At 49.8% G+C, this 24,962-nt stretch overlaps 1 protein-coding gene across 15 annotated transcripts in view; it reads right to left on the minus strand.

The window, feature by feature from the left end:
• Positions 1-219: 219 nt before the first annotated feature.
• The window catches only part of LOC139540499 (FERM domain-containing protein 4A-like), a 260,292-nt gene continuing 235,549 nt past the window's right edge, over positions 220-24,962 (minus strand). For 11 of the 15 annotated variants that reach the window (XM_071344379.1, XM_071344380.1, XM_071344376.1 and 8 more), the window contains 6 exons: positions 14,307-14,544; positions 13,875-14,036; positions 13,377-13,715; positions 12,699-13,270; positions 10,318-10,417; positions 220-8,245 (listed from right to left, as the gene is read on the minus strand). In XM_071344379.1, coding sequence (XP_071200480.1) covers positions 8,143-8,245; positions 10,318-10,417; positions 12,699-13,270; positions 13,377-13,715; positions 13,875-14,036; positions 14,307-14,544 — 1,514 coding nt within the window. In that variant the 3' untranslated portion in view covers positions 220-8,142. Of the gene's footprint in view, positions 8,246-9,661; positions 9,734-10,317; positions 10,418-12,698; positions 13,271-13,376; positions 13,716-13,874; positions 14,037-14,306; positions 14,545-24,962 lie in introns of all 15 variants that reach the window. The other 4 variants (XM_071344384.1, XM_071344374.1, XM_071344378.1 and 1 more) reach the window with 3 other exon arrangements.

Below are 24,962 nucleotides of genomic sequence, written 5' to 3' on the forward strand. Positions count from 1 at the left end.
GCGTAGGGGGGTACAGACAGTATGGGCGTAGGGGGGTACAGACAGTATGGGCGTAGGGGGGAACAGATAGTATGTTTCCACATCTGCATTGCTTGCTGTTTGAGGTTTTAGGCTGGGATTCTGTACAGCACTTTGTGACATCGGCTGATGTAAAAAGGGATGTATACATCCATTTGATTGATTGACTACACAGAGGAGAAGAGACAGGAGGACGCCATCTTGAGAACATTCAGCAATAATTTATTTTCCTAATCTCAATAACCACCAAGTCTTCTCATCTGGACATTTCATCATTAGTTTCCAACAACACCATTTAGAAAAATGTACAGTTACTATACAAATTTTTAATAGAAAAAATAATAAATTAACTGTTGAATTCTGTCATTTTTTTTGTGAATTCCACATAGTTTTTTTCCTACAACACCTTTTTGTCAGGTTAACGTTGAAGAGAACAAATCAAATCATGTTACATGCTCTATGGTCTGGTGGAGTGGTGTCTTACTGAACTGGTGCCTAAAGGAACGGTTTCCATTCTGCACAACTGGTATTAAAACTATTGAAAACAATGAGGAGAGTCTATATCCTATGTGACAAAGCAGTAACTGGTCATCATGTAGCACCTGAAAGGATTCTTACTATGTCAGAACTTGAAAAAGAAAAAAAAGAAACAGAGGTTAAACAATGTTAAAAACTCCACATAGGCTTACAGTGCCCCTCCGTACAGGAAAGAGGTTGATAAAATACTTAGTTTAATCTTCTTTAACTATAAAAATGTTTTATGTTCCTATGGAGTACAGATAGTATGGGCGTAGGGGGTACAGACAGTATGGGCGTAGGGGGGTACAGACAGTATGGGCGTAGGGGGGTACAGACAGTATGGGCGTAGGGGGTACAGACAGTATGGGCGTAGGGGGTACAGACAGTATGGGTGTAGGGGGTACAGACAGTATGGGCGTAGGGAGTACAGACACTATGGGCGTAGGGAGTACAGACAGTATGGGCGTAGGGGGGTACAGACAGTATGGGCGTAGGGGGTACAGACAGTATGGGCGTAGGGAGTACAGACACTATGGGCGTAGGGAGTACAGACAGTATGGGCGTAGGGGGGTACAGACAGTATGGGTGTAGGGGGTACAGACAGTATGGGCGTAGGGGGGTACAGACAGTATGGGCGTAGGGGGTACAGACAGTATGGGCGTAGGGAGTACAGACAGTATGGGCGTAGGGGGTACAGACAGTATTGGCGTAGGGGGTACAGACACTATGGGCGTAGGGGGGTACAGACACTATGGGCGTAGGGGGGTACAGACACTATGGGCGTAGGGGGTACAGACACTATGGGCGTAGGGGGTACAGACAGTATGGGTGTAGGGGGTACAGACAGTATGGGCGTAGGGGGGTACAGACAGTATGGGCGTAGGGGGGTACAGACAGTATGGGTGTAGGGGGTACAGACAGTATGGGCGTAGGGGGGTACAGACAGTATGGGTGTAGGGAGTACAGACAGTATGGGCGTAGGAGGGTACAGACAGTATGGGCGTAGGGGGGTACAGACAGTATGGGCGTAGGGGGGTACAGACAGTATGGGCGTAGGGGGGTACAGACAGTATGGGCGTAGGGGGGTACAGACAGTATGGGCGTAGGGGGTACAGACAGTATGGGCGTAGGGGGGTACAGACAGTATGGGCGTAGGAGGGTACAGACAGTATGGGCGTAGGGGGGTACAGACAGTATGGGCGTAGGGGGTACAGACAGTATGGGCGTAGGGGGGTACAGACAGTATGGGCGTAGGGGGTACAGACAGTATGGGCGTAGGGGGGTACAGACAGTATGGGCGTAGGGGGTACAGACAGTATGGGCGTAGGGGGTACAGACAGTATGGGCGTAGGGGGTACAGACAGTATGGGCGTAGGGAGTACAGACACTATGGGCGTAGGGAGTACAGACAGTATGGGCGTAGGGGGGTACAGACAGTATGGGCGTAGGGGGTACAGACAGTATGGGCGTAGGGAGTACAGACAGTATGGGCGTAGGGGGTACAGACAGTATTGGCGTAGGGGGTACAGACACTATGGGCGTAGGGGGGTACAGACACTATGGGCGTAGGGGGGTACAGACACTATGGGCGTAGGGGGTACAGACACTATGGGCGTAGGGGGTACAGACAGTATGGGTGTAGGGGGTACAGACAGTATGGGCGTAGGGGGGTACAGACAGTATGGGCGTAGGGGGGTACAGACAGTATGGGTGTAGGGGGTACAGACAGTATGGGTGTAGGGAGTACAGACAGTATGGGCGTAGGAGGGTACAGACAGTATGGGCGTAGGGGGGTACAGACAGTATGGGCGTAGGGGGGTACAGACAGTATGGGCGTAGGGGGTACAGACAGTATGGGCGTAGGGGGGTACAGACAGTATGGGCGTAGGAGGGTACAGACAGTATGGGCGTAGGGGGGTACAGACAGTATTGGCGTAGGGGGTACAGACAGTATGGGCGTAGGGGGGTACAGACAGTATGGGCGTAGGGGGGTACAGACAGAATGGGCGTAGGGGGTACAGACAGTATGGGCGTAGGGGGTACAGACAGTATGGGCGTAGGGGGGTACAGACAGTATGGGCGTAGGGGGGTACAGACAGTATGGGCGTAGGGGGTACAGACAGTATGGGCGTAGGGAGTACAGACAGTATGGGCGTAGGGGGTACAGACAGTATTGGCGTAGGGGGTACAGACACTATGGGCGTAGGGGGGTACAGACACTATGGGCGTAGTGGGGTACAGACAGTATGGGCGTAGGGGGGTACAGACAGTATGGGTGTAGGGGGTACAGACAGTATGGGCGTAGGGGGTACAGACACTATGGGCGTAGGGGGGTACAGACAGTATGGGCGTAGGGGGGTACAGACAGTATGGGCGTAGGGAGTACAGACAGTATGGGCGTAGGGGGTACAGACAGTATGGGCGTAGGAAGTACAGACAGTATGGGCGTAGGGGGTACAGACAGTATGGGTGTAGGGGGTACAGACAGTATGGGCGTAGGAAGTACAGACAGTATGGGCGTAGGGGGTACAGACAGTATGGGCGTAGGAAGTACAGACAGTATGGGCGTAGGGGAGTACAGACAGTATGGGCGTAGGGGGTACAGACAGTATGGGCGTAGGGAGTACAGACAGTATGGGCGTAGGGAGTACAGACAGTATGGGCGTAGGGAGTACAGACAGTATGGGCGTAGGGAGTACAGACAGTATGGGCGTAGGGGGGCCTATAGAAGAGGGTACAACACACAGCGTCACATTGGGCTCAGAGGTCAGAGATTACCACAGGGGTTAGGAGTCAAAGGTCAAACTGGGTGTTGTCATGGATACAGGAATGCTTCTCTGTTTAGGAGGAAAAGGTGAGGGGAGAGGGATGGTCTTACCACATGGACTGCTCATGTTTTGGGTATATTTGTTCATTTTTGTTTGTTTCGGGAACCACGGAGCATGCATGGTATGGTGTGAGCTAGCAGAGGTGGCTTATTCAGTGGGAATGGACAGGCTAACAAGCCTTAGCATAGCATAGCTGTTGGCAGAATGCAGTTCCCCAGTGATTCTAAGGAGGTGAACTACAGGAGAGGTCAATGTTCATAAAAAACACAGCATTTTACCAGGACACCTTGCAGTGTGGCAGGGTTTGGGAGGGGGCCGTAAAACTCCTACAAACGGAAGGAATTTTTGGTCCACCATGCTGCAACTAATCTGACAGGGTAAGATTTTAGTGCAACCTTTAAACCATGTTTTATATTTGTGTTTTTTTTTAGATTCAATGGAGGATATAAACCCTGTACAAAGCACAGGCATACATGTGCTTGAGAGACCGCAATTCATTGTTTTGTTTGGGTTTTTGTACACACAATAACGACTGTCCACTTACAGCATTACAACAATGTTAGGCAAAGGTTTCTTTTCCCCAGTACAAAACCATAAGGTGTGCTTTAAAATAGTTGTTTTAGAATTAGCTTGTAACAAGAGTTGGTCTATGTGTCGGTCTACATAAGCAAGAGGTGTATGGAATCTAGAAATTAAATGTAGGGGTTCAAGGGTATGGCTATAAGTTCTCGCTGTGTCACAGCCCTGTTAACGCGGGATACGCTGATGGCCTCACTTACTAAACCAATGTCAAAGTTCAGAGTTCATTGATGACATCATCTATACTGAACAAAAATATAAATGCAACATGCAACAATTTCAAAGATTTTACTGAGTTACAGTTCATATAAGGAAATTAGCCCATTTAAATAAATGCATTAGGTCCTAATCTATTCATTTCACATGACTGGGAATACAGATGTGCATTTGTTGGTCACAGACACCTTAAAAAAAAGGTATGGGCGTGGATCAGAAAACAACTCAGTATCAGTATCTGGTGTGACCAGCATTTGCCACAAGCAGCGCAACACATCTCCTTAGCATAGAGTTGAACAGGCTGTTGATTGTGGCCTTTGAATGTTGTCCCACTCCTCTTCAATGGATGTGCGATGATGCTGGATATTGGCGGGAACTGGAACACTCTGTCATACACGTTGATCCAGCGCATCCCAAACATTCTCAATGGGTGACATATTTGGTGAGTATGCAGGCCATGGAAGAACTGGGACATATTCATCTTCCAGGAATTGTGTACAGATCTGTGCCACACTGGGCCGTGCATTGTCATGCTGAAACATGAGGTGATGGCGGCGGATGAATGGCACGACAATGGGCCTCAGGATCTCGTCACGGGATCTCTGTGCATTTAAATTACCATTGATAAAATGCAATTGTGTTCGTTATCCGTAGTTTATGCCTTCCCATACCATAATCTCACCGCCCCCATGGGGCACTCTGTTCACAATAATGACATCAGCAAACTGCTTTCCCATAAGACGCCATACACGTGGTCTGCGGTTGTGAGGCCAGTTGGACGTGCCGCCAAATTCTCTAAAACAACGTTGGAAGCGGCTTATCGTAGAGAAATGAACATAAAATTATCTGGCAACAGCGCTGGTGGACATTCCTGCAGTCAGCATGCCAATTGAATGCTCCCTCAAAACTTGAGACATCTGTGGCATTGTGTTGTGTGACAAAATTACACATTTTAGAGTGGCCTTTTATTGTCCCTGGCACAAGGTGCACCTGTGTAATGGTCATGCTGTTTAATCAGCTTCTTGATATGCCACACCTGTCAGGTGGATGGATTTTCATAGCAAAGGAGAAATGCTCACTAACAAGGATGTAAACAAATTTGTGCACAAAATTTGAGAGAAATAAGCTTTTTGTGCATATGGAACATTTCTGGGATCTTTTATTTCAGCTCATGAAACAAGGGACCAACACTTTACATGTTGTATTTATATTTTTGTTCAGTGTAGTAATAGAAGCACAATAATATAAACACCCTGTTTGATTCTGGTGTGACATTATTTCGATACTAGATGTGTGTGTGTTTTTTATATTAAGTCTGGATTTACTCTTACACCATGAATGTGTTGTTATGCAGATGTTCTTAATCCCCTTATATGTATCAAAAAGTCAGAAGGAGAACTAGATGAAAACTGGTTCTGTATATTATAGGCCTATAGTTTATATATAAAACAACTAGGCAAGTCAGTTAAGAACAAATTCTTATTTACAATGACTGCCTACCCCGGGCCAATTGTGCACCACCCTATGGAACTCCAAATCATGGCCGGATGTGATACAGCCTGGATTCAAACCAGGGACTGTAGCGACACCTCTTGCACTGAGATGCAGTGTCTTAGACCGCCGCGCCACTCGGGAGCCCATACTTTTCATATATTGTGTTTAACTGTGTATGTTGTGCTCTGGTATCAAAACTTAGATTGAATATTTAACTTGACATCTCTCTGATTGGTGTATAAACCTCTTCCTGCTGTTCATTTGGCTCTGGGAAGCAGGATCTCTATACAGCAGACACTTCCTCTGCTAGACTAGGAACTGGGCCCTGTGGGATTTGTAGTTATATGGTTTGTAGTTTTAGTGAGCGGCTGTTTTCAGCAGGGGCGCGACTTTGGTTTAAGAAGTGGGGGGGACATATTATTATTATTATTAACATTCCAAACAGTCTACCCGACCGCTCGAAGGCGTCCGCATGGTCCTAAAGCACACCCTTGCCTAGTTTTGTATCACATTCCAATGATAAAACTGGGAGGGACAAATGCAATTTCAGAATGTGTCCCCCCCAGTGAAAGTAGCGCCCCTGGTTTTCAGTGCTCGGTTAGAGTACAGACATAGATGGCACCACTGAGAAAAGAATGTGTGTGAGTGAGTCCACACACAAGATGTGTGTGTGTTCTGACCGGTTGATAGATATTAGGCAGAGAGAGTATAGCCTGAGATAATGACCTGTACAAATGAGGACCCTCTGGAGTTTACAGGTCTCATGCTTTATCTAAATATTAACCCACAAATATAATACACTGGTGTCTGAGACAATGACCAATCTTGGGGTTGGACAGACAGACTGACAGATTGACGTCACACAGACAGACTGGTCCTTAAACATGGGTTGCATCCCGTTTTTAACACAGGACTGCACAGACAGTCAGGTATATGATGTCACAACGCATGGAGAAGTGTTTAATATCTCACCAATCTCATCATATGCACAGCTCGACAGTGAGGGAGGTGTGTGCCCTTCGTTACAACTGTGTGATTGACAGCTCCACACAGCCCTAAACATCCAATCAGCGTTCACCTCTCACCAGAAAGTCAAATGAAGGGGAGGAGCCAGATGAAATAGACCACCGAAAGCCTGTAGATATGTTTGGATATAAACCCACAAAACTACATGTGGTCTTAATTCCAATTCAACCCAAAACTACTACACACATAGCTACAGTTTCACCCAAACTCAAGACATTAGCTTTAAGCAAGAGATTCCTAGCATATTCTGGCTCTCCAGGACCCAAACCCTGAAGAAGTGTCTGTGGCCCCCAGTCTGTGTCTGGTCTGGCTGTGTAGGGCCCCCATTGCGTCCCTGTCTGTCTCTGGTCTGGCTGTGCAGGGCCCCCAGTCTGTCCCTGTCTGTCTGGGGTCTGGCTGTGCAGGGCCCCCAGTCCGCCCATAATCTCCCAGTACAGCTGAGCACAGTGCCCCAGCATAGTGGCAAAACATCCAAGTCTAGGAGCTCACTGCTCAGTAGCAGTGTGGATCGTCCCAGTACCAGAGACTAGTCGATCAGTCTGGCTGGCTGTTGTACACTCCCAATTCAGATGACTAACATCCCAATAGATGTGCTCAGAGCTCCCAGCAGGATCCCAGTAGAATTGACCAGTCTTTCAGTTCCTCTGAGAACTCCCAGTATGTGGGGTGTAACTTCCAGTATGATAAACCAGTGTTCCCAGTGTGTCCATGGGACTGGTGCCATTGGTCAGTCAGGTGGATCTTTGGTTGTGGGATAGATAGTTGGGATTGGGATTATAATTGTTGGGAATGTTTGTACGTTTGTTTTTTGTCTTTCAGATAATCTAGAATTCTCCAATAATCTGCTCTGCAATTTTCCTAAAGGGTGAAAAAGTAATTGAGTCTCTCCCAAGCAATATTTTCATTTTTTTGTACAAAACGATACAGAGAAATAAACAAGACTTCAACAATGAAATTAACCTAGCAGATCCAGCGTACACACACAGGCCCAGAATTTGAGCCAAAACACATTTCATCTTGCAGGTATCCTCTGATTGACTGGCAACACACTGGGGTCAGGGGTAGATATAAGTCAGGGCCTGAGGGTCGTGTAGTCTGGGCAGGAGGTTGTGTGTGTGCTCTTTCCCCCCCACCTCCCCCCTTTCCCACTTCTGGTCTCCCTGGGGCTCAGACTGAAGCAGGGTCAGGGATTAAAGGTCAGAGTTCACGATCATTCAGCGGCTCTGTTTGGCTGTTCCACAGCAATAGTCCTGCCCAGTTGGGCATGTCCTTCCTATAAACCCCAGCTCAACCAAGCTTGATATGCACATAAAATGATAAAGGGAAAGATGGACAAAGGGAGGGATGGAGGAGGGTTTCCTGTCCTTGATGAGGCCAGTCTAGTCAGGGCTAGAGGAGAGGTTGGTGGAGGCAGTAAGGGTCAGTGTTGAGGGTCAGTAGGTGTTGGGTGGTGGTCAGTAGGTCAGACCAGGGTTCCAGGTTTGGCCTTGTCGTGTCCGTACCACTGGACATCTGCCAGCTCTGAACACAGAGGACTGCTGAGGAAACAACTATCATTGAATGACCTGCAGAGAGAGAGAGAGAGAGAGAGAGAGAGAGAGACAGAGAGAGAGAGAGAGAAAGAGAGAGAGAGAGAGAGAGAAAGAGAGAGAGAGAGAGAGAGAGAGAGAGAGAGAGAGAGAGAGAGAGAGAGAGAGCGAGAATACCATTTTTAATTATGGAAATAAGGAGAGGACTGATGGCTTATGCACTTTGCTTCCACAAAATCTACAGAAGTTATTGTTTTCTTTGCTTAGTAAAACCGTTGGGCACTTCTTCATCAAGGGGAGGTCTGAATCAAGGACTGTAACAAACCGTTATGATCAATGAACTTGATTGGTTTGTGTCGTTTTGGTCTCATTGCTCTGATGGTTACTGTCTTTGTCGAGATCTAAAGCTTTTGTGAAAACAATGTGTACAATCCATAAGGCCTTTCCCTCTTTTCAGGCCTCATTCCAAACTGGCCAATCACTCCTCCTATATTGCTGTCTCTATGGCAAGACACACGTCCTGTTAGTATACTAGTCTAAAACTACAGTAGGTGACTAGAGTGCATTTCTGTTTCTCCGCTCGCTACCCGCAGTGTCCAATCTTTCACTCCCCTTCGTGGTTTTAGAATGAATGAACTGGTATTATTTTGGATACTCCCTGTGGCTACTGCTTAACAATCTTTGAGGGGGACTGAATGAGAGCACACGCCTCGGAGAAGTCAACAGTGAGAAACGCTATTGAGTTGACTAAGTTCAAGTTCAATTAGGGCTGGTAATAGAGTACAGAGTGAGGGTTAGGATTTACTGTAGTAATAATAATAATACATTACATTTGTGAAGCGCTTTTAATTCTACAAGAATAATCTCATGAAATAAAATTATTGTTTTTGTTTTACTAAAGCAAATATACGTATAACCATATCATAAAAGCAACAATCAAAGTCTAGGAGGAAGGGTAGGCCAGCCGATAAAGATGAGTCTTAAGGCCTGCTTTAGAGAGCAGCCACACACAGCAGACATGCAGAGTCCAGTTACAGTCATAGAAACAGAGCAGATAGAACAGACACCATTCCCAAACTTGCAATTAGAAAGGATTGGAAACGGGAAGAGCCTATTCAACTCAGCATTTGGTACAAAACTAAGAATCTAGAAAACAGATTATATTTCTACACCTTTGATCTAGTTCAGGTTCTGTCTCTACATACCTAGTCAAGGGGATCTATTTCTATGCCCCTGATCTATTTGAGTTTCTCTTTCTATGTCTCTGGTCTAGGTGCCAGGATTTATTCTATCGGGTTTGTTTCTATGTCCTGGAAGTCTAGGAGTGTCCAGACCGACAGTATGGGTTGTTTTTATGGTCTATGGTTCTCAATTGTTGTTCTGTAGTTCTCTGGTATATTTGTTGTATTTCTAGGTCTGTGTTCGGGGAGAGTCCTGGCAGACAGATAGTACCTCTATGCGTCAGAGCTGGGCTGAGTGGGAGACTGACACACGTCTTCAGTAGGAGAGCTGTCTGCTGTACCGCTAAACCAGGAAACACAGACAGACAGACAGACAGACAGACAGACAGACAGACAGACAGACAGACAGACAGACAGACAGACAGACAGACAGACAGACAGACAGACAGCAGAGAGGTTAGTACAGGAGGAGAGGGAGTGAGAGGGAGAGAGGGAGAAAGATAAAGAGAGATGGAATGAGAAGGAAAAATAGAGAAGAACGAAAGAGAGGAAAGATAAGTTAACAAATCAGTTAGTCCTTTAGGAAGACAAGACAGCCGTGTGATCAGTAGCTAGACAGAGTACCGTGCCGGAGAAGGACAAAGGTTAGGGGTTGGTAAGGCAGAGGTTATAGAGGTTGTAAAGAGAAGCGTAGATGCTGAATATGTTTTGTGAGGATGTAGACTCTGTCCTGTGAATTGCAATACAGGAGCCAAAGCCTTTAACCTTTAACCCAGGATTAAATGTCAAATAGGATTAGGATCCTGAGTGCCTGGTCTTTAACCCCAAACACGTTATATATCACTCTGCAAATGATGTATTGGTGTGTGCATGTGTGTGTGCTGTTTGTCTGTGTGTCTGTCATGCGCGTGCATGTGTGTGTCGTACCCGCTCTGCCAGTTGAGGATGTGTTGTGGGCTGCAGGGGGGCGTGGGTGTTGCGGCCTGTTCACTAGAGGGAGTCCCACTCCTCGGGCTGTGAGGGGACGCTGAAGTACAGAGAGACATACAGTTATACACACACACACGTCAATAGGTGGTCATGGGCTGTGTTATCCCAGCTATGCCCCACTGTGACTAACATGACTAACGAGCTCCATTTGGTTCAGGGATCGCTTTACTCTCATTCACACACACTCTGATGAACATCAGCCTCTCCAATGTTCTTTCATGAACTAACAATTCTGTAAAGAATATACACTACCATTCAAAAGTTTGTCTAGTTTGAGAAACAGATGCATCACAAGTCCTCAACTGGCAGCTTCATTAAATAGTACCCACAAAACACCAGTCTCAATGTCAACAGTGCAGAGGCGACTCCGGGATGCTGGCCTTCTAGGCAGAGTTGCAAAGAAAAAGCCATATCTCAGAATGGCCAATAAAAAGAAAAGATTAAGATGGGCAAAAGAACACAGACAGTGGACAGAGGAACTCTGCCTAGAAGGCCAGCATCCCGGAATCGACACTTCACTGTTGACGTTAAGACTGGTATTTTGACATTTCTAAGTGACTTTTGAACGGTAGTGTGTATATACAGTTGTTGGAAGTTTACATACACCTTATCCAAATACATTTAAACTCAGTTTTTCACAATTCCTGATAATTAATCCTAGTAAAAACTCCCTGTCTTAGGTCAGTTAGGATCACCACTTTGTATTAAGAATGTGAAATGTCAGAATAATAGTAGAGAGAACGATTTATTTCAGCTTTTATTTATTTATTTTCTTTCTTTTATTTCTTCACATTCCCAGTGGGTCAGAAGTTTACATACGCTCAATTAGTATTTGGTAGCATTGCCTTGACATTGTTTAACTTGTGTCAAACGTTTCGGGGAGCCTTCCACAAGCTTCCAACAATAATTTGGGTGAATTTTGGCCCATTCCTCCTGACAGAGCTGGTGTAATTGAGTCAGGTTTGTATGCCTCCTTGCTCACACATGCTTTTTCAGTTCTGCCCACAAACTTTCTATAGGATTGAGGTCAGGGCTTTGTGATGGCCACTCCAATACCTTGACTTTGTTGTCCTTAAGCCATTTTGCCACAACTTTGGAAGTATGCTTGGGGTCACTGTCCATTTGGAAGACCCATTTGCGACCAAGCTTTAACTTCCTGACTGATGTCTTGAGATGTTGCTTCAATATATCCACATCATTTTCTTTCCTCATGATGCAATCTATTTTGTGAAGTGCACCAGTCCCTCCTGCAGCAAAGCACCCCGACAACATGATGCTGCCACCCCCGTGCTTCACGGTTGGGATGGTGTTCTTCGGCTTGCAAGCCTCCCCCTTTTTACTCCAAACATAATGATGGTCATTATGGTCAAACAGTTCTATTTCTGTTTTATCAGACCAGAGGACATTTCTCCAAAAAGTACGATCTTTGTCCCTATGTGCAGTTGCAAACCCTAGTCTGGCTTTTTATTGACGATTTTGGAGCAGTGGCTTCTTCCTTGCTGAGCGGCCTTTCAGGTTATGTCGATATAGGACTCGTTTTACTGTGGATATAGATACTTTTGTACCTGTTTCCTCCAGCATCTTCACAAGGTCCTTTGCTGTTGCTCTGGGATTGATTTGCACTTTTCGCACCACAGTGCGTTCATCTCAAGGAGACAGAACACGTCTCCTTCCTGAGCGGTATGACGGCTGCGTGGTCCCATGGTGTTTACACTTGCGTAGTATTGTTTGTACAGATGAACGTGGTACCTTCAGGCGTCTACAATTTTTTTTCTGAGGTCTTGGCTGATTTCTTTTGATTTTCCCATGATGTCAAGCAAAAAGGCAGTGAGTTTGAAGGTAGGCCTTGAAATACATCCACAGGTACACCTCCAATTGACTCAAATTATGTAATTTAGCCTATCAGAAGCTTCTAAAGCCATGACATCATTTTCTGGAATTTTCCAAGCTGTTTAAAGACACAGTTAACTTAGTGTATGTAAACTTCTGAACCACTGGAATTGTGATACAGTGAATTATAAGTGAAATAATCTGTCTGTAAACAATTGTTGGAAATATTACTTGTGTCTTGCACAAAGTAGATGTCCTAACCGACTTGCCAAAACTATAGTTTGTTAACAGGAAATTTGTGGAGTGGTTGACAAATGAGTTTTAATGACTATAAGCTAAGTGTATGTAAACTTCTGTCTTCAACTGTGTGTGTGTATATATATATCTGTCCTTTACAATGCCTGACCCAATCAAATCTCTAACTATCCTACCAGATTCAAGCCTAGCTTAGAACATAAACGGGTCTACGTGTGTGTGTTATCACCCACCTGGTGATCCCTTGGCGAGCGTCCCCACCCTGCTCCCTCGTCCGAGTCCCAGTGTGCCTTGCAGCGAGCCGCTGTCCGACGTGTTGGAGCCGGAGTGACTCCTCTCCTTTACACTGCCCGTAGAGCGCTGGTACCAACACCTCAACTCATCTGTCACCACCACCCTCCCCCCTCCTCCCCCCTCTCGACCCAGTGAGGGAGTCCGTACGATCTGGGAGCGGGACGGGGTGAGTCTGCTGCTCCCCTCTCCCCCCTCCTCGCCCCCCCAGGTCTCCTTGTAGAGGCCCCCGGCTGTGTAGGAGCTGGAGGTTTTGAACTGGGCCTTGACGCTGTAGTGGCCCTCCTGGTCACTCTCCAGGCTGCGCACCACCACCGGGTTGGGGCTGCCCTCTACGTACAGGGGGTACTCTTTAATCCGGTACTGGGACGAGGGCTGACTCTGGCTGTGGAGGTACACCCCGTGGTGCCCTGACCCAGTCCCTGCTCCCCCCGTACCACCGCACCCTGAACCGTTCTTGGCTGCAAGGTTGGGCATGGAGCCAGAGTTAGAGGAACCAAGGTGACCTGCAGACCTGGAGAGAGAGAGGAGGTTAACATACATATTAAACATAGAAACAACTCCTCTGCTAAACAAGTCTAAAGTCAGTCTCTGGACACACCCACCTCTGCTGTACTAACCTGTGCCTCTGTCTCTGTCTCTGCCTGGCTTTGGAAGGGGAGTCCTCTCCTAGGGTGGAGTAGTTTGGGTTGGAGCCTGGAGCTACCCCAGGATAGTAGTGTTCTGAGCTGCTCTGAGAGGTACAGGACGAACAGTCGTCCAGCGGGTCAGAGCCATTGGAGCTGCGAGTCCCCGGGGCCAGGAAGATGTCTGGGCTGCCCGGGGCTCCCAGGGTGTGTGTGTGAGTGTGTGTGTCGGGGTCGGAGGCCAGCAGCTTGCCCTGAGATTCCAGGCTGGAGCTGCGGTTCCTAAAGTGCTGAACCAGACTGTGAAGATGGGTGGGACTGATGTCCACAGACCTGGTGGAAGGAGAGAGATGCAGAGAGGGAGGGCGAGAGATGGAGAGAGGAAGGGAAAGATGGAGAGAGAGGTTACAGTATGGTTGTGACTTTGACCTAGTGAGGTGACCATAGCGCGGTAGTTTTCTGAAGGTTATTTTTAGGTTATCTGGTGGTTACCTGGTGGAGTGTACGTAGTGAGGGGTCCTGGTCCTCAGGTCGGGGGTGGAGGGCATGCTGGACTGGGGGCTCCAGTGAGGAACACTCCTGATGGGGCTACTCTGCAGAGAATTACTGCCTCCTGCCTCCGCACAACTACCAGAGCCGGGTAACCGCCTGTGACTGGACAGGGAGAGACAGAGTCCTTAGAAAACCTTAACATTACTGTTGCTATCTTCTAATCATTCATCAAATCAAATCAAATCAAATGTATTTATATAGCCCTTCTTACATCAGCTGATATCGCAAAGTGCTGTACAGAAACCCAGCCTAAAACCCCCAAACAGCAAGCAATGCAGGTGTAGAAGCATTATACTATCATTCAACCAACTATCACATGCCCCACGACCCCAGTATAGATATATCATCATGGCAACAGAGTTGACCTCTCACTTGGAGTGTGAAGAGCGTTTCTTGACCCTCTCATAGGGTTCGTCCAGCGAGGACTCGCTCCACATCTTGGGTTTGATGGGGGACTTGTCGTATTCGGAGTGGGAGTAGTGCAGGTGGCTGAGGCCATCTAGAGACTGGGGGGGAGGGGGCCGGCTGTGGGAGGGAGGCCGGGGAGGGAGGCCCTTATGGGGAGATGCTGCCGGAGAGAAGGTGGGGGTCCCTGTCATCTGAGGGTCATCTGATAGAGCGAGAGGAGATAGGGTTTGGTTAGATTGATGGATCACTGATTAGTCCCAATTAGAAAGACACTGATGAACTTTTAGATGTATTATAGTGCCGAGAGAGAGAGAGAGAGACATACCGTCATCTAGGACCAGAGCGTCAGACAGAGAGAGAGAGAGAGAGACATACCGTCGTCTAGGACCAGAGCGTCAGACAGAGAGAGAGAGAGAGAGAGAGACATACCGTCGTCTAGGACCAGAGCGTCAGACAGAGAGAGAGAGAGAGACATACCGTCGTCTAGGACCAGAGCGTCAGACAGAGAGAGAGAGACATACCGTCGTCTAGGACCAGAGCGTCAGACAGAGAGAGAGAGACATACCGTCGTCTAGGACCAGAGCGTCAGACAGAGAGAGAGAGAGACATACCATCGTCTAGGACCAGAGCGTCAGACAGAGAGAGAGAGACATACCGTCGTCTAGGACCAGAGCGTCAGACAGAGAGAGAGAGAGACATACCATCGTCTAGGACCAGAGCGTCAGACAGAGAGAGAGAGACATACCGTCGTCTAGGACCAGAGCGTCAGACAGAGAGAGAGAGACATACCGTCGTCTAGGACCAGAGCGTCAGACAGAGAGAGAGAGAGAGAGAGAGAGACATACCGTCGTCTAGGACCAGAGCGTCAGACAGAGAGAGAGAGAGAGACATACCGTCGTCTAGGACCAGAGCGTCAGACAGAGAGAGAGAGACATACCGTCGTCTAGGACCAGAGCGTCAGACAGAGAGAGAGAGAGACATACCATCGTCTAGGACCAGAGCGTCAGACAGAGAGAGAGAGACATACCGTCGTCTAGGACCAGAGCGTCAGACAGAGAGAGAGAGAGAGAGACATACCATCGTCTAGGACCAGAGCGTCAGACAGAGAGAGAGAGACATACCGTCGTCTAGGACCAGAGCGTCAGACAGAGAGAGAGAGAGACATACTGTCGTCTAGGACCAGAGCGTCAGACAGAGAGAGAGAGAGACATACCGTCGTCTAGGACCAGAGCGTCAGACAGAGAGAGAGAGAGAGAGAGAGAGACATACCATCGTCTAGGACCAGAGCGTCAGACAGAGAGAGAGAGAGAGACATACCGTCGTCTAGGACCAGAGCGTCAGACAGAGAGAGAGAGAGAGACATACCGTCGTCTAGGACCAGAGCGTCAGACAGAGAGAGAGAGAGAGACATACCGTCGTCTAGGACCAGAGCGTCAAACAGAGAGAGAGAGAGAGAGAGAGACATACCGTTGTCTAGGACCAGAGCATCAGACAGAGAGAGAGAGACATACCGTCGTCTAGGACCAGAGCGTCAGACAGAGAGAGAGAGAGAGACATACCGTCGTCTAGGACCAGAGCGTCAGACAGAGAGAGAGAGAGAGACATACCGTCGTCTAGGACCAGAGCGTCAGACAGAGAGAGAGAGAGAGAGACATACCGTCGTCTAGGACCAGAGCGTCAGACAGAGAGAGAGAGAGACATACCGTCGTCTAGGACCAGAGCGTCAGACAGAGAGAGAGAGAGACATACCGTTGTCTAGGACCAGAGCGTCAGACAGAGAGAGAGAGAGAGACATACCGTCGTCTAGGACCAGAGCGTCAGACAGAGAGAGAAAGAGACATACCGTCGTCTAGGACCAGAGCGTCAGACAGAGAGAGAGAGAGACATACCGTCGTCTAGGACCAGAGCGTCAGACAGAGAGAGAGAGACATACTGTCGTCTAGGACCAGAGCGTCAGACAGAGAGAGAGACATACCGTCGTCTAGGACCAGAACGTCAGACAGAGAGAGAGAGACATACCGTCGTCTAGGACCAGAGCGTCAGACAGAGAGAGAGAGAGAGACATACCGTCGTCTAGGACCAGAGCGTCAGACAGAGAGAGAGAGAGAGAGACATACCATCATCTAGGACCAGAGCGTCAGACAGAGAGAGAGAGACATACCGTCGTCTAGGACCAGAGCGTCAGACAGAGAGAGAGAGAGACATACCGTCGTCTAGGACCAGAGCGTCAGACAGAGAGAGAGAGAGACATACCGTCGTCTAGGACCAGAGCGTCAGACAGAGAGAGAGAGAGAGAGAGAGAGACATACCATCGTCTAGGACCAGAGCATCAGACAGAGAGAGAGAGAGAGAGAGACATACCGTCGTCTAGGACCAGAGCGTCAGACAGAGAGAGAGAGAGAGAGAGACATACCGTCGTCTAGGACCAGAGCGTCAGACAGAGAGAGAGAGAGAGACATACCGTCGTCTAGGACCAGAGCGTCAGACAGAGAGAGAGAGAGAGACATACCGTCGTCTAGGACCAGAGCGTCAGACAGAGAGAGAGAGAGAGACATACCGTCGTCTAGGACCAGAGCGTCAGAAAGAGAGAGAGAGAGAGACATACCGTCGTCTAGGACCAGAGCGTCAGACAGAGAGAGAGAGAGAGAGAGAGACATACCGTCGTCTAGGACCAGAGCGTCAGACAGAGAGAGAGAGACATACCGTCGTCTAGGACCAGAGCGTCAGACAGAGAGAGAGAGAGACATACCGTCGTCTAGGACCAGAGCGTCAGACAGAGAGAGAGAGAGAGACATACCGTCGTCTAGGACCAGAGCGTCAGACAGAGAGAGAGAGAGACATACCGTCGTCTAGGACCAGAGCGTCAGACAGAGAGAGAGAGAGAGACATACCGTCGTCTAGGACCAGAGCGTCAGACAGAGAGAGACATACCGTCGTCTAGGACCAGAGCGTCAGACAGAGAGAGACATACCGTCATCTAGGACCAGAGCGTCAGACAGAGAGAGAGAGAGACATACCGTCGTCTAGGACCAGAGCGTCAGACAGAGAGAGAGAGAGACATACCGTCGTCTAGGACCAGAGCGTCAGACAGAGAGAGACATACCATCGTCTAGGACCAGAGCGTCAGACAGAGAGAGAGAGACATACCGTCGTCTAGGACCAGAGCGTCAGACAGAGAGAGAGAGACACACCATCGTCTAGGACCAGAGCGTCAGACAGAGAGAGAGAGAGAGAGAGAGAGAGAGACATACCGTCGTCTAGGACCAGAGCGTCAGACAGAGAGAGAGAGAGAGAGAGACATACCGTCATCTAGGACCAGAGCGTCAGACAGAGAGAGAGAGAGAGAGAGACATACCGTCGTCTAGGACCAGAGCGTCAGACAGAGAGCGAGAGAGAGACATACCGTCGTCTAGGACCAGAGCGTCAGACAGAGAGAGAGAGAGACATACCGTCGTCTAGTACCAGAGCATCAGACAGAGAGAGAGAGAGAGAGAGAGACATACCGTCGTCTAGGACCAGAGCGTCAGACAGAGAGAGAGAGAGAGACATACCGTCGTCTAGGACCAGAGCGTCAGACAGAGAGAGAGAGACATACCGTCGTCTAGGACCAGAGCGTCAGACAGAGAGAGAGAGACATACCGTCGTCTAGGACCAGAGCGTCAGACAGAGAGAGAGAGAGACATACCATCGTCTAGGACCAGAGCGTCAGACAGAGAGAGAGAGACATACCATCGTCTAGGACCAGAGCGTCAGACAGAGAGAGAGAGAGACATACCATCGTCTAGGACCAGAGCGTCAGACAGAGAGAGAGAGACATACCGTCGTCTAGGACCAGAGCGTCAGACAGAGAGAGAGAGACATACCGTCGTCTAGGACCAGAGCGTCAGACAGAGAGAGAGAGAGAGAGAGAGACATACCGTCGTCTAGGACCAGAGCGTCAGACAGAGAGAGAGAGAGAGACATACCGTCGTCTAGGACCAGAGCGTCAGACAGAGAGAGAGAGACATACCGTCGTCTAGGACCAGAGCGTCAGACAGAGAGAGAGAGACACATACCATCGTCTAGGACCAGAGCGTCAGACAGAGAGAGAGAGACATACCGTCGTCTAGGACCAGAGCGTCAGACAGAGAGAGAGAGAGAGAGACATACCATCGTCTAGGACCAGAGCGTCAGACAGAGAGAGAGAGACATACCGTCGTCTAGGACCAGAGCGTCAGACAGAGAGAGAGAGAGACATACCGTCGTCTAGGACCAGAGCGTCAGACAGAGAGAGAGAGAGACATACCGTCGTCTAGGACCAGAGCGTCAGACAGAGAGAGAGAGAGAGAGAGAGAGACATACCATCGTCTAGGACCAGAGCGTCAGACAGAGAGAGAGACATACCGTCGTCTAGGACCAGAGCGTCAGACAGAGAGAGAGAGAGAGACATACCGTCGTCTAGGACCAGAGCGTCAGACAGAGAGAGAGAGAGAGACATACCGTCGTCTAGGACCAGAGCGTCAAACAGAGAGAGAGAGAGAGAGAGAGACATACCGTCGTCTAGGACCAGAGCGTCAGACAGAGAGAGAGAGAGAGACATACCGTCGTCTAGGACCAGAGCGTCAGACAGAGAGAGAGAGAGAGACATACCGTCGTCTAGGACCAGAGCGTCAGACAGAGAGAGAGAGAGACATACCGTCGTCTAGGACCAGAGCGTCAGACAGAGAGCGAGAGAGACATACCGTCGTCTAGGACCAGAGCGTCAGACAGAGAGAGAGAGAGACATACCGTCGTCTAGGACCAGAGCGTCAGACAGAGAGAGAGAGAGAGACATACCGTCGTCTAGGACCAGAGCGTCAGACAGAGAGAGAAAGAGACATACCGTCGTCTAGGACCAGAGCGTCAGACAGAGAGAGAGAGAGACATACCGTCGTCTAGGACCAGAGCGTCAGACAGAGAGAGAGAGACATACTGTCGTCTAGGACCAGAGCGTCAGACAGAGAGAGAGACATACCGTCGTCTAGGACCAGAACGTCAGACAGAGAGAGAGAGACATACCGTCGTCTAGGACCAGAGCGTCAGACAGAGAGAGAGAGAGACATACCGTCGTCTAGGACCAGAGCGTCAGACAGAGAGAGAGAGAGAGAGACATACCATCATCTAGGACCAGAGCGTCAGACAGAGAGAGAGAGACATACCGTCGTCTAGGACCAGAGCGTCAGACAGAGAGAGAGAGAGACATACCGTCGTCTAGGACCAGAGCGTCAGACAGAGAGAGAGAGAGACATACCGTCGTCTAGGACCAGAGCGTCAGACAGAGAGAGAGAGAGAGAGAGACATACCATCGTCTAGGACCAGAGCGTCAGACAGAGAGAGAGAGAGGGACATACCGTCGTCTAGGACCAGAGCGTCAGACAGAGAGAGAGAGAGAGACATACCGTCGTCTAGGACCAGAGCGTCAGACAGAGAGAGAGAGAGAGACATACCGTCGTCTAGGACCAGAGCGTCAAACAGAGAGAGAGAGAGAGACATACCGTTGTCTAGGACCAGAGCATCAGACAGAGAGAGAGAGAGAGAGAGACATACCGTCGTCTAGGACCAGAGAGTCAGACAGAGAGAGAGAGAGAGACATACCGTCGTCTAGGACCAGAGCGTCAGACAGAGAGAGAGAGAGAGACATACCGTCGTCTAGGACCAGAGCGTCAGACAGAGAGAGAGAGAGAAACATACCGTCGTCTAGGACCAGAGCGTCAGACAGAGAGAGAGAGAGAGACATACCGTCGTCTAGGACCAGAGCGTCAGAAAGAGAGAGAGAGAGAGACATACCGTCGTCTAGGACCAGAGCGTCAGACAGAGAGAGAGAGAGAGAGAGAGACATACCGTCGTCTAGGACCAGAGCGTCAGACAGAGAGAGAGAGACATACCGTCGTCTAGGACCAGAGCGTCAGACAGAGAGAGAGAGAGACATACCGTCGTCTAGGACCAGAGCGTCAGACAGAGAGAGAGAGAGAGACATACCGTCGTCTAGGACCAGAGCGTCAGACAGAGAGAGAGAGAGACATACCGTCGTCTAGGACCAGAGCGTCAGACAGAGAGAGAGAGAGAGACATACCGTCGTCTAGGACCAGAGCGTCAGACAGAGAGAGACATACCGTCGTCTAGGACCAGAGCGTCAGACAGAGAGAGACATACCGTCATCTAGGACCAGAGCGTCAGACAGAGAGAGAGAGAGACATACCGTCGTCTAGGACCAGAGCGTCAGACAGAGAGAGAGAGAGACATACCGTCGTCTAGGACCAGAGCGTCAGACAGAGAGAGACATACCATCGTCTAGGACCAGAGCGTCAGACAGAGAGAGAGAGACATACCGTCGTCTAGGACCAGAGCGTCAGACAGAGAGAGAGAGACACACCATCGTCTAGGACCAGAGCGTCAGACAGAGAGAGAGAGAGAGAGAGAGAGAGAGACATACCGTCGTCTAGGACCAGAGCGTCAGACAGAGAGAGAGAGAGAGAGACATACCGTCATCTAGGACCAGAGCGTCAGACAGAGAGAGAGAGAGAGAGAGACATACCGTCGTCTAGGACCAGAGCGTCAGACAGAGAGCGAGAGAGAGACATACCGTCGTCTAGGACCAGAGCGTCAGACAGAGAGAGAGAGAGACATACCGTCGTCTAGTACCAGAGCATCAGACAGAGAGAGAGAGAGAGACATACCGTCGTCTAGGACCAGAGCGTCAGACAGAGAGAGAGAGAGAGAGACATACCGTCGTCTAGGACCAGAGCGTCAGACAGAGAGAGAGAGAGACATACCGTCGTCTAGGACCAGAGCGTCAGACAGAGAGCGAGAGAGAGACATACCGTCGTCTAGGACCAGAGCGTCAGACAGAGAGACAGACATACCGTCGTCTAGGACCAGAGCGTCAGACAGAGAGAGAGAGAGAGACATACCGTCATCTAGGACCAGAGCATCAGACAGAGAGAGAGAGAGAGACATACCGTCGTCTAGGACCAGATCGTCAGACAGAGAGAGAGAGACATACCGTCGTCTAGGACCAGAGCGTCAGACAGAGAGAGAGAGAGACATACCGTCGTCTAGGACCAGAGCGTCAGACAGAGAGAGAGAGACATACCGTCGTCTAGGACCAGAGCGTCAGACAGAGAGAGAGAGACATACCATCGTCTAGGACCAGAGCGTCAGACAGAGAGAGAGAGAGAGACATACCGTCGTCTATGACCAGAGCGTCAAACAGAGAGAGAGAGACATACCGTCGTCTAGGACCAGAGCGTCAGACAGAGAGAGAGAGAGACATACCGTCGTCTAGGACCAGAGCGTCAGACAGAGAGAGAGAGACATACCGTCGTCTAGGACCAGAGCGTCAGACAGAGAGAGAGAGAGACATACCGTCGTCTAGGACCAGAGCGTCAGACAGAGAGAGAGAGACATACCGTCGTCTAGGACCAGAGCGTCAGACAGAGAGAGAGAGAGACATACCGTCGTCTAGGACCAGAGCGTCAGACAGAGAGAGACATACCGTCGTCTAGGACCAGAGCGTCAGACAGAGAGAGAGAGAGAGACATACCGTCGTCTAGGACCAGAGCGTCAAACAGAGAGAGAGAGAGAGAGAGAGACATACCGTTGTCTAGGACCAGAGCATCAGACAGAGAGAGAGAGACATACCGTCGTCTAGGACCAGAGCGTCAGACAGAGAGAGAGAGAGAGACATACCGTCGTCTAGGACCAGAGCGTCAGACAGAGAGAGAGAGAGAGACATACCGTCGTCTAGGACCAGAGCGTCAGACAGAGAGAGAGAGAGAGAGACATACCGTCGTCTAGGACCAGAGCGTCAGACAGAGAGAGAGAGAGACATACCGTCGTCTAGGACCAGAGCGTCAGACAGAGAGAGAGAGAGACATACCGTTGTCTAGGACCAGAGCGTCAGACAGAGAGAGAGAGAGAGACATACCGTCGTCTAGGACCAGAGCGTCAGACAGAGAGAGAAAGAGACATACCGTCGTCTAGGACCAGAGCGTCAGACAGAGAGAGAGAGAGACATACCGTCGTCTAGGACCAGAGCGTCAGACAGAGAGAGAGAGACATACTGTCGTCTAGGACCAGAGCGTCAGACAGAGAGAGAGACATACCGTCGTCTAGGACCAGAACGTCAGACAGAGAGAGAGAGAGAGACATACCGTCGTCTAGGACCAGAGCGTCAGACAGAGAGAGAGAGAGAGACATACCGTCGTCTAGGACCAGAGCGTCAGACAGAGAGAGAGAGAGAGAGACATACCATCATCTAGGACCAGAGCGTCAGACAGAGAGAGAGAGACATACCGTCGTCTAGGACCAGAGCGTCAGACAGAGAGAGAGAGAGACATACCGTCGTCTAGGACCAGAGCGTCAGACAGAGAGAGAGAGAGACATACCGTCGTCTAGGACCAGAGCGTCAGACAGAGAGAGAGAGAGAGAGAGAGAGACATACCATCGTCTAGGACCAGAGCATCAGACAGAGAGAGAGAGAGAGAGAGACATACCGTCGTCTAGGACCAGAGCGTCAGACAGAGAGAGAGAGAGAGAGAGACATACCGTCGTCTAGGACCAGAGCGTCAGACAGAGAGAGAGAGAGAGACATACCGTCGTCTAGGACCAGAGCGTCAGACAGAGAGAGAGAGAGAGACATACCGTCGTCTAGGACCAGAGCGTCAGACAGAGAGAGAGAGAGAGACATACCGTCGTCTAGGACCAGAGCGTCAGAAAGAGAGAGAGAGAGAGACATACCGTCGTCTAGGACCAGAGCGTCAGACAGAGAGAGAGAGAGAGAGAGAGACATACCGTCGTCTAGGACCAGAGCGTCAGACAGAGAGAGAGAGACATACCGTCGTCTAGGACCAGAGCGTCAGACAGAGAGAGAGAGAGACATACCGTCGTCTAGGACCAGAGCGTCAGACAGAGAGAGAGAGAGAGACATACCGTCGTCTAGGACCAGAGCGTCAGACAGAGAGAGAGAGAGACATACCGTCGTCTAGGACCAGAGCGTCAGACAGAGAGAGAGAGAGAGACATACCGTCGTCTAGGACCAGAGCGTCAGACAGAGAGAGACATACCGTCGTCTAGGACCAGAGCGTCAGACAGAGAGAGACATACCGTCATCTAGGACCAGAGCGTCAGACAGAGAGAGAGAGAGACATACCGTCGTCTAGGACCAGAGCGTCAGACAGAGAGAGAGAGAGACATACCGTCGTCTAGGACCAGAGCGTCAGACAGAGAGAGACATACCATCGTCTAGGACCAGAGCGTCAGACAGAGAGAGAGAGACATACCGTCGTCTAGGACCAGAGCGTCAGACAGAGAGAGAGAGACACACCATCGTCTAGGACCAGAGCGTCAGACAGAGAGAGAGAGAGAGAGAGAGAGAGAGACATACCGTCGTCTAGGACCAGAGCGTCAGACAGAGAGAGAGAGAGAGAGAGACATACCGTCATCTAGGACCAGAGCGTCAGACAGAGAGAGAGAGAGAGAGAGACATACCGTCGTCTAGGACCAGAGCGTCAGACAGAGAGCGAGAGAGAGACATACCGTCGTCTAGGACCAGAGCGTCAGACAGAGAGAGAGAGAGACATACCGTCGTCTAGTACCAGAGCATCAGACAGAGAGAGAGAGAGAGAGAGAGACATACCGTCGTCTAGGACCAGAGCGTCAGACAGAGAGAGAGAGAGAGACATACCGTCGTCTAGGACCAGAGCGTCAGACAGAGAGAGAGAGACATACCGTCGTCTAGGACCAGAGCGTCAGACAGAGAGAGAGAGACATACCGTCGTCTAGGACCAGAGCGTCAGACAGAGAGAGAGAGAGACATACCATCGTCTAGGACCAGAGCGTCAGACAGAGAGAGAGAGACATACCATCGTCTAGGACCAGAGCGTCAGACAGAGAGAGAGAGAGACATACCATCGTCTAGGACCAGAGCGTCAGACAGAGAGAGAGAGACATACCGTCGTCTAGGACCAGAGCGTCAGACAGAGAGAGAGAGACATACCGTCGTCTAGGACCAGAGCGTCAGACAGAGAGAGAGAGAGAGAGAGAGACATACCGTCGTCTAGGACCAGAGCGTCAGACAGAGAGAGAGAGAGAGACATACCGTCGTCTAGGACCAGAGCGTCAGACAGAGAGAGAGAGACATACCGTCGTCTAGGACCAGAGCGTCAGACAGAGAGAGAGAGACACATACCATCGTCTAGGACCAGAGCGTCAGACAGAGAGAGAGAGACATACCGTCGTCTAGGACCAGAGCGTCAGACAGAGAGAGAGAGAGAGAGACATACCATCGTCTAGGACCAGAGCGTCAGACAGAGAGAGAGAGACATACCGTCGTCTAGGACCAGAGCGTCAGACAGAGAGAGAGAGAGACATACCGTCGTCTAGGACCAGAGCGTCAGACAGAGAGAGAGAGAGACATACCGTCGTCTAGGACCAGAGCGTCAGACAGAGAGAGAGAGAGAGAGAGAGAGACATACCATCGTCTAGGACCAGAGCGTCAGACAGAGAGAGAGACATACCGTCGTCTAGGACCAGAGCGTCAGACAGAGAGAGAGAGAGAGACATACCGTCGTCTAGGACCAGAGCGTCAGACAGAGAGAGAGA

Source organism: Salvelinus alpinus, chromosome 15, assembly GCF_045679555.1.
Source record: "Salvelinus alpinus chromosome 15, SLU_Salpinus.1, whole genome shotgun sequence".
NCBI classification, from domain to species: Eukaryota; Metazoa; Chordata; class Actinopteri; order Salmoniformes; family Salmonidae; genus Salvelinus; species Salvelinus alpinus.